The following is a 10,186-nucleotide window of genomic DNA, read 5'->3' as shown; positions in this document are numbered from 1 at the left end:
GATATTGATGTTGACAGCCTTGGTTGCTAAGGTATAGGAAACGTTGTATTGGGAGACCCGGAGCACAAAGCTACAGAAAGCAGAGCTTAGGAGCTTTGCAAATTGCAGCATTGGTGGTACAGATACGTGATGAGGTTTCATATGTGAAGTATGCCGAAGCTCTTAGGTCTTCCATTTCAATAGGTTAAATTGACAGTTGTGTATTCTGGAAATACACTCAGTCAATGTGTTGGAAGGTGAGGTCAAACATAGATTTTACACTCCATACAGTAAAAACCATAAGCAGAAATATTAGGGACAGACAAAAAAAATCCAGACAAAGCGATTGAAGTTGCTTTAAATGTACAAAGTTGCACAGGTCTTTTATCAGTATTTGAAAATATTCAACACTGAAAGATAAGTAATAACAATAATTAATATCAACCAGAACTATAATTAAAATCAAAGTTTTTCCTCTTTTACAGAAACACCTGAGGGAAGCAAATTAAAAATAAATGAAAATAATTATGTAATTAAGTAAAATAAATCACAAAAGAAACTGAAGATAAGCTAATACAGGGGCACTCACATTCATCCAGGTATGTACAGCACATTCTCTCCACAACTGTATTGGACAGCAGTGATGATACGAATAAGGATGAAACAGGAAAGCTCCCTTCACATTCCCCTCTACGGTGTACATTTCAGGAAACCCTTGGTCTCAAGCCTAACTTTCCCCACTCTGGATTTGAGAGAGCTGGAGCTCTCGATGAGGGCTGTTAACTTTGGCAAGCATATTTGAGGCCAGTCATACTAGGCGACTGGGACTAGCTGTGGTGATCTTGCCTCTGGGGTGGTTGTGAGTGCTTGTGTCACAGTAACAGGACGGAGACTTGTGTTTTAGTCACAGGACTGACACTCGTTCTATAGTGTTACAGTAACATGACTAACTCTTGTGTTACGGTGTTGGTCACAGGACTGACACTCGTTCTATAGTATTACAGTCACAGGACTGACACTCGTTCTACAGTGCTACAGTAACATGACTTACACTTGTGTTACAGTGTTACAGTCACAGGACTGACACTTGTGTTACAATAACAGGACTGACACTTGTGTTAAAGTCACAGGACTCACACAATGTGAAGTTACGCTCTGAAAGGCGGTGAGGAGGATTCAACACAGACTTGCCCTGATGAAAATATTTCACCAGTATTGTACTCAAAACAAATTATAAAGACAAACAATTTATAAAAATGGTCTCTCCAACAACCTCTTCAGTTTTCAAATTTTCCCATGCCTGTTATTATTCATTTAACCTGTTTCTGCTAAGAAACTCTGAATAAACAATGCTTTTCAAGGTGGATTTTGAGTATTACATTTCACAATTGTATATACATTTAATATTCAACACCATTCCACCCTCCATATTAGTCTGTCATCTTACTATTGGTCAAATCTCACCACAAACATAATATGTTAAGGGAATTATGAGGGGGTGAAAAAATAAAAAATAAAAAACTTTGGTCAAAGAGACAAAGAAAAAAGCCAGAAAAAAAAGCAATGACAAGATCAAGTGAAATTATTAATCGACTGCGGTGAAAAATGGAATCAAAGCAAAAGCTCAGTGGTTTTCTCTCTCTCTCTCTCACAATATGGCCCATAATACAGCACTCCTCCCATTACATTTGGGTCTGCAAGATACTCTTGGTTTCCTCACAGAGGAAAGAAGGAAAGAAAAAAGGTGCTCTTTTCATGAAAATCACGTTCGTCTTGATTGTCCACAGAAAGTAATGCCGGCAGGAAGTAGTCCCGGCCCGGCTCAAGGATATACAATCACAGCGTATACGACAAGATCCTTTACTGGAAAGGAATTGAGAGTCTGTGACAGGGCCCAAGGGACCTTGGCCCTGCATTTTGTTGTTGTGTTGTTACCTGTGTGTAATGTTGTCATGTGTGTGTCTGTGTGTGTTTGTATGCATGTGATGTATGAATGTGTTACTCTGTGTCTGTATCCAGGTGAGCTGTACAGTAGTTGTACAGCAGGTTGCTACTCCGAGGTTGTCTTGTCGTGTATCCCTCCCTCCCCCTGTAGGCAGCTCTTGCGGACGACGGGCAGGGGGTGAGCTTCCGTGTTGAACACCCAGTCCTCCAGAGGCAGCAGGTCATCGTCAGAGAAGAGCAGGTACAGATACCTGAGAGGGACACACAGCGTCAGTGTCTGGGGAAACGAATGGCTAGAATAAAGGATCCACTGGCTAGTTTTCTCCTAGACTATGGGTATCTAAACAAAGAAATAATGGCTATAATGCTATTGTATGAATCAATAAAAACATTTTTTTAATCATGTTTGGGCAATAATTACTGATGTAACAACCTGACATTCTTTGCTTTTGTAAAACAAGTTTATTTTGTAATTTCTCACGACTATTGAATGAATATGAATGAACATTTTGATGAATTCAATAAATTATGAACAACAGCAAGGTGAAGCGTGGGCTTTATTTAAAGCCTGTCTGGAGCCTTTCTGAGAAAATGGAAATTATAGTTAATCTTATTTCTACTGAAAAGATTCAGTATAAAACACAGCTTTCTCCATTTTCGTTCCAAAGTTCTTAAGGTTTCTTTATCTAAGGGGGCCCAGACGACACTCACATGTTCCTCTCAGCTCTATTAGGTCTGACACAACATCACTATGTGGATTGTCCACATCACTTAACCAGCCCAGAGCAAACTCTGAGTCTGAGAGGGGGCTAGAGTCTTTCAGCTGAATCTGAATGGGAATTTCTAAATGTTCTATTCCTTTCATGATAAAAAAAACACCTTAGAAAGGGTTTGTCTGTAAATGTTGAAATGCAGATACTGTGCTTGAGTGCAATCAACATATTGTGTGAATATCTTAAGACTAATGTGAGTGTTCTCACGATGGACAGAAAAGTAAATATGGTGGAAAGTGTATACCACAGCTAACGAGAATCAGTTTCTTCATGCTTTAAAACCCTCTAGAGTTTAAGCTGGGGGGGTTCTACTAAGCTAACGTATGGAATTGTTTTAATTCAAAAGGAAGTTTGTCTTTCCTATACCTGAGAGATATAAGAAAGATCAGGATTATTTTTAATTTTTTTATTGTGAGGCTTGTGGGCATCCAAGAGCAAAACAACCGACATGTTCATGAGAGTCTCATCTTTCCATAGAGGGGTCAAACTACTACAGTGGTTTTCATGAGAAGACAGATTTTTCAGGATGTCTCATGGTCTGACAAACCCCGCTCTAGCTCTGCCACCTTTCACCGCAGATCTGGAAGGGCGACATCGGTGGATACAGTGGATTGAGATGCAGCCCATGCAAAAACAGATATCTCTTGCTTAAACTGATGGATTTTAATGGGGATTTTTGTATTATGCAAATGTGATCGACTCTAGGGGTTTTTAAACTGCATATGCTATTTACTTCTTACTACTTCTAATAAACTGTATATGCCATTTACTCTTAGTGGAATAAGCTCTGTAGCCGTTTACAAATGGTCCTCTGTAGCTCAATTGGTAGAGCATGGTGCTTGTAACGCCAGGGTAGTGGGTTCGATCCCCGGGACCACCCATACGTAAAAATGTATGACTGTAAGTCGCTTTGGATAAAAGCGTCTGCTAAATGACATATTATTATTATTATTACAAATCTAAAAAGCAAAGTGTTTGCTGGTATATTCTCAGTAGGGGGGATGTTGACTGGCCGTGTTAGACTTACTTGAGTGTCTCGGAGAGGAAAAAGCTTTGTTGCATGTTATCGTGGCTGACTGTCTGGGCGTACACGTCTCGGATCCCAGAGAAACCAGCTTCGACTCTGCAGTGTTGCTCCAGAGCCTGGGGAGAAGAATAGAAAGAAGAGTGTAGAAGGGATGTTAATGTCAAACCTGACATGTATTATACCAGCAGTTAGCCAATGGGCACAGACAGTATCCTCCTACCTATCACTGTAATGATTGAAATTCATATCAAATCAAACTTCAGCAGTAGGACTGCAGCTCTCAAGTACTGGAGTTGTGCAACCCTAATAAGGGAACATAGGTTGTTTATGGAGAGCCAGAGACAGATACGTCAACCTAGTCCCATGTCCTCAAACACCCTCTTTTACTTCACAGCACAATCACCTCATACGACACCAAACATAAAGCCTCCTTATATTAAGGTCTTGTCTGGGGCACCTTATACAATATTCAACGACATCCAGTAGCACGAGTGAGAACAAGAGGTTGGGGTTGAGGTGGTGAATGGGGGCAGAGCTAATAATAATGTGCCTATAGAGAGAGGACACATTACCCTTTGCAACAGGGGTTGGGATGATAGATTTAGCATTCATTTTGTGCCCAGAGAGAGAAGTGGTGTGATCAGGCTGACAGGGTTGACACATGCATTCATTACGGGGCACAAAAGGTTGACAAAACCCACACTTTGCTTATTTTCATGCAGATCCAACAGTAAGAACAGGGGTCTGTGTTAATTATGGTCTGTCTTTGTCAAGGGGGTAATAATGTGCTAATCAGCCTGGCTAGTTCTGCCCTCACACTGCCTTGTCAGACGTAGCATCGCAGGGCCTCCAATGTTGAGCTGACTGAAGGTCTAGACCATGTTCAATTATATGTACTGTACATTAGTTCCGAGAGAGAGAGAATACATATGGACAGAGACCAGCACAGATGTCAGATCTTAATTTGACCCCTTTCATCGCAGGAGGAAAATCTGATTTTCTAGATCTATTGTTTTATTATATGTTGAAGGCAAACAAGAGGTATAATACATTATTGGTTTTCTCAGTGCCTATGTGGTGCTATGGTTACAGCCACTAACCCCAGCACACATATGCCAGAGTCGGCATGGCTTCGAATCCGGCCCACTGCCCTTTGACTCATGAATGAATGTCTTTTTTTGACGCATTAATTCCGCGGAGTTACAGCACAGGTGTCAAACTCATTCCACGGAGGGCCGAGTGTCTGTAGGTTTTCGCTCCTCACTTGTACTTGATTGATGAATTAAGGTCACTAATTAGTAAAGACCTCTCCACACCTGGTTGTCTAGGGCTTAATTGAAAGGAAAAAACTAAAACCTGCAGACACTAGGCCCTCCATGGAATGAGTTGGACACCCCTGGGTTACAGGGTTAAAATCGAAACAACTCGAAGGTTAACAGTTTGGGGTAGGCAACCCTATTCCCGGAGAGCCGCAGTGTATGCTGGTTTTTGATTTAACCGACCTGGAAGACCAGGTGTGTTGAATTTAGTCAATTAACTCAGTTGGTCAGTTCAGTGATTGACTAAATTCAACACACCCGGTTGGTATTGTAATCGGAACAACTTAGTCCTTTTTGAACAGAAGGACGATTTATCTATTTGACAAACATTCCGAACAATAGAAACAAAGTATTTAATAATTTACCATGGCAAATCTACTATGGCAATTTACCCGACACTGTATGAAACTGCATGATGTAGCCTTTTGTTATTATTTTATTTGTTTCCTATTTATGTTATCCAAAAGTGTCTGGTATGGTCATTTCTTATCAAGATCAGGGGTAAAATATCCCTGGAATGTCAATATTTGAAATGTGCAAATAAATCAAGTCAATCGGGGGATTGAGTTATTTGTGCCAGAAAGGCGTGGTAGGCCTACATGGTAGACCCTAACCGCTAGACCACCTCAGGCCACGACTGAACTCAATTTTGACCTTAGGATACACTTGACACTTGTATGTCGTAGCCTAGTGTAGACCATTATTAAGCTATATAAAACGATAAAATGACAGTTGATGTGTATGGCTGCATTTCAGATACATTTTTGTACATTTGAATGTTAAAGTAATAGGACCTAGGCCTAGCATTTGAGCGAGCGAGAGAGAAAATTATTTTGATAGCAAGCCCTGATCCAAATGACTCGACTGCCCCCACATGGAGGAAAGATAACTGCTATTTTTCAGGGACTCATTTGAATTTCGTGATGCAGCAGGAAAATGCTCTGCCACAAGAGTGATCAAGTTAAGATCCGACATCTGTATGAGGGATATGATTGTCTCTATTGAGGTTTTCAATCATATTTCAAAAACACATTCTAGAATCACTGTTTTATTGTTCTTTTACACATCCTTGTTAAATGCACTTTAAGGATAAGCACCAGATCTCCACTCAGTTTAAACTCATTGCTAATCAAAATGTAACAAATAAAACCAGAAGGTACTTTGGAGATAAAGTACCAGAGTTACAAGTCATTCCTTTAGTGACATTATGGTTGTATCATGAAGACTATTGACGTCTGTGTGACTCACCTCCACTGCCTCCCAGCCCCACTCCCGGTACTTGGGGTCATGGGTCAGCCTCCACATGTACATGTAGCTCTCGATGACCTCCGGCCGCAGGATGTAGTATCTGTCACTCAGTCTGGTTGCCGTGGCTTCCGCCCCACTGTCGAATCGGAACGCCTCAGGCCCTAATTTCGTAGCTAAAGGGGGATTAGAGAGACACAGAGTGAACAGATTAAACGATGTACTTAAAAAAAACCATGGGGGATGAGGAATTTTATTTGAGTCGATTTATATTTAAGTTAATAGTTTGTTCAATCAGTCTTCTGAGGTACTGAAACAAATCAAAGCGAACAACATAATTGTGGGTGAATTAGCACTATAAATAATATAGCCCTGGCACACAGTCGCGATTCCAACATCATGCTCTAAAAAGACATGGAAAATGAGCTCTACAATAAAGATCTGTTCCCCAGTTGGTCTTGTAATCCAGATGGTCTACACATTCTCTCTCTGTTAGCCGGCTGCCACTCTGCAAGGCCGTAGCGACAGCATGCGAACAGGATTCCCATCTACAGTAGCACAATGGTTGCTATTCGGGGGAGCACTTTCTTTTACATTAGGAGTTCAGGGTAAGACCATTGGCATGGCAACATTTCAAATTTTGAATCGCAATCAGGATGCGTGTGTATTACTACGTATGTTACATGACGCATGTTTCACATATTGTGTTTCTTCCCCAAACCGTAGTGGGATATTTGCCAGGTCGTTTGCAGAACCCTCACAAAAAAAAAAAAAAAAAGTGTATTTTCACATGTGAAATCACACACATGTTGAGCTTAAATTTCACAAGTGAAACTATATTTTCACATGTATTAAATGTAGAGTTCACATGTTAACACCTCACATGTGAATTGCAGTTTGTGAAAATCGGATATGCAGTTTCACATTTGAAAAACATTCCACTTTCACATGTAGAATTGCAAGTTCACATATGGGCTTGAAATAATGTTATTCTCCTCACATGCAAAAAGATGGTGTTACATGTTACAGTAGCAAAGTTTCCAATGGTGGAATTAGGGTGACCACATCTAAAAAGCCCAAATATGGGACAAGGGAACGATTTTGTGGGACATTTGCGGAACAGTGGACAGAATAAAAACATTTCTTACAGGTTAATAGATCACCTTCAAATGGCGACATAGTTCTGCTGTATGAAGGTAACTGCCTGTTAAAGGGGCAATCCTTAGTTGCTACATCCATTTTTGGACTTTCTCACTGCAGTCACAACATCCATCTGGCAGGAGAGGAATGAGAGCAGCAATGGCAGCGGTGGCATTTCACTCCTTGACATCATCTCCTTTCTATTTCAGTACACACGACTGACTCCAACTTTCTCAACTCTTTTTAGGACAGAGAGCCCATCTGTCTTTTGAACTATTGACTGTTTTATGTTTCTATATATCAACTCCATCCAACCTTCATCTCCTCCCCAACAGCGAGGCACATCAGCCAATGACGGAAAACTTTCAGACATTTTCTCTAATGTCTGAATCGATAGTCCCAATGCTGCCTGGCATGCCTTTTCTTGGCTAGAAGACGGGGGCCAGCCGGCCCTGTTGTGTTGATGGAACAGATCCAGACAGAGAGGAGCGGCAGAAGGAGAGACCCTTGTAACCTCCTTTCTCATCCAATAGAAGCTAAGAGGCTCGGAACTGAAATATTGAGCAGCCCTCTAATGAGAAGGGGAACAAACTAAGAAAAAAGCAGAAGATGGCAATAAAAAGGAGGAGGCACCTTTTGGTTGGGCAGATCAAAAGCCTTCTAAGTATATCAAGAAACCTGTTATGCGATGAGTCACATTAGCTGTATTTTCAGGATGAAACCAGTCTGCTCACCCTGTGGTGGAAACACGAAAAAATTATTCTGAATAATATTTTCCGTTAAGTGTCAGGGCCGAGGACGAGAAATCAAGTTCAAGCGAGTTTCTTCCCAAAAGTGACCACTACTCATCTCTTTTTCGCTCAGACTTTTAGATTCCCTCAAGTTCATTCTACGTCCAGACAGTGCACAGTAAATAAAGGATAGTTGAATTCACAGTTTTAAAAAATGTGGGTTAAATTGACTCTACTGGGAGTTATCTTAACCCTCGAGAGTAATACGCTCCCTGGAGTTAGTGTTGATAACTGGAGTTGATTGGGACGGATTACTTTCAACTCCATTAAGAGTAACCATAATGTGACACAATAAAAATGTAAATAAGGCTTTATACCTTTATAACTCAAAGGAAGTAAACTGAAACTCTGCTGGAGTTGATTGTTAATTAAAAACGACACTGAGTTAAATTTAAGCAACTCTCTGCGAGTTGGATATTTACTCCATTTAGTGTAGTTTTAACTCCAAAAATATGAATTGTTTTAACACAAAATGGGGTTGGGACCATATAAACCCCAAAATAGTGTAAAATGAACTCTTGCGATTTTACTGTTTGTGTAGAATCTCATCAAGACTTGAGGATCTTGGTCTTGTTTGATCTTCGTCCTCTCCAGGTTGAGTTGTACTACAAATCATTTGCCTGTGGTCTCTCTGAGACTCTCATTCTCAGCTTATTCTACAAACTACAGACATCTTTGTCTTTCCCTCCATTTTGAATCACCATTGACTGCTTTCAAATGATTACTGCTTTCAAAAGAGGTCTGGTAGGACAGCATGAGTGCACATTGAAGTGTCGAAAGATGATAAAGAATAATTTTGAATAACTTTTATTCCTCACACCAGAGACATGAGGTTCTGCAGCTCCCTATTGAGCTGCACATCCGCCTTTTGAGGTGTAGCTGCCAGCTAGGAGTTATTATATGGTTTATTCAGGGGGAAATTAAATGTAAATTGGCTGCAGATTTTTTTATTTCCAATATGACTCAATCTCTCCCTGACGAAGGCCATGCAGCCGAAACGTGTCAGAGTTTTAAATCTTTGTTTCCTTTGAACATGCCATACAAATAAAGGCATTTTAATTAATTATATGAGGAGCGGCTTGGTCCTGACCAATTGACCCCTTTTACCAAAGACCTTCTTTCTACAAAAACCTACTATTGTGTAACTTAGCAGCGCTTCCCTCCTTCAATCTCTATTTATTTAATTATTTTCCAGGTCACCACATTCCTTCACTTAAGAAGATAGTCTAACAGCATTGTAATTTTACTGACTTGATAATGTCCTGCACGATAACAGAAAAAGCTATAATTGCTCTGAATACCCAGAACAACATCCAGACATTGGATATCCAATATCCTTAAATACTCATCTCATACCTGTCCTTGGTCATACAGATGTCCTATACTCAATGCATTCCCAGTCCTACTCACCAGATCTACTATAGCTCTCGTGGCAGGTGTGTGTGATCTCTGCAGCCAGGTCTAGGTAGTGCTGTCTCTTCTCTGGAGCTCCGTCGTCCGCTCCAATCACCACCATGCCCCCGGAGAAGCAGGCCAGGTGGCCCATCTTGTGGTCCAGGATGCCCCCCCTCCACTCCGCCATGTAGGTCAGCCCACCAGGGGACTTCTGCACCAGGTTAGCCTCGATAGCCTGGGGGGTGAGACCATTGACATTTATAAATGGGTGAGACACAGATAAGTCTCCATTAATTGACTGCACACTACAGCATTTTTTCAACTCGGTGTTTCTATGAATCCTGCTGGAACTGTGATGGGGAAACATGGTTAGCTTATATACAAGCCTGGGGGGGTGACACAGACACAGACACATACACAGACAAACCTCCATTCACATACAGTAGAGTACAGCTTTTCTACCTTAGAAATAGAATCTAGGCTTTTTATTCTAGTCATTCTACATGTAGGATTTCAACTCTGTGGGTTCTGAACGCTTCTGTTACTCTGAAGCTGAGATGGGGAAACACTGAG

At 40.9% G+C, this 10,186-nt stretch overlaps 1 protein-coding gene across 1 annotated transcript; it reads right to left on the bottom strand.

The window, feature by feature from the left end:
• Positions 1-321: 321 nt before the first annotated feature.
• Positions 322-9,897, bottom strand: LOC311126464 (mannosyl-oligosaccharide 1,2-alpha-mannosidase IC-like). The gene is made up of 4 exons (XM_084200471.1): positions 9,629-9,897; positions 6,291-6,463; positions 3,724-3,839; positions 322-2,174 (listed from the first exon to the last, which is right to left on the bottom strand). Exons 1-4 carry the CDS (start codon positions 9,798-9,800, stop codon positions 2,030-2,032), a joined length of 606 nt encoding a protein of 201 aa, XP_084056597.1. The 5' UTR covers positions 9,801-9,897; the 3' UTR covers positions 322-2,029.
• Positions 9,898-10,186: the final 289 nt, after the last annotated feature.

This window comes from Coregonus lavaretus, assembly GCF_964263955.1.
Source record: "Coregonus lavaretus genome assembly, contig: HAP1_SCAFFOLD_4632, whole genome shotgun sequence".
In the NCBI taxonomy this organism is placed as follows: domain Eukaryota; kingdom Metazoa; phylum Chordata; class Actinopteri; order Salmoniformes; family Salmonidae; genus Coregonus; species Coregonus lavaretus.
Note: the sequence above shows the minus strand (reverse complement) of the source record. Positions and strands in the feature narration are given on the sequence as shown.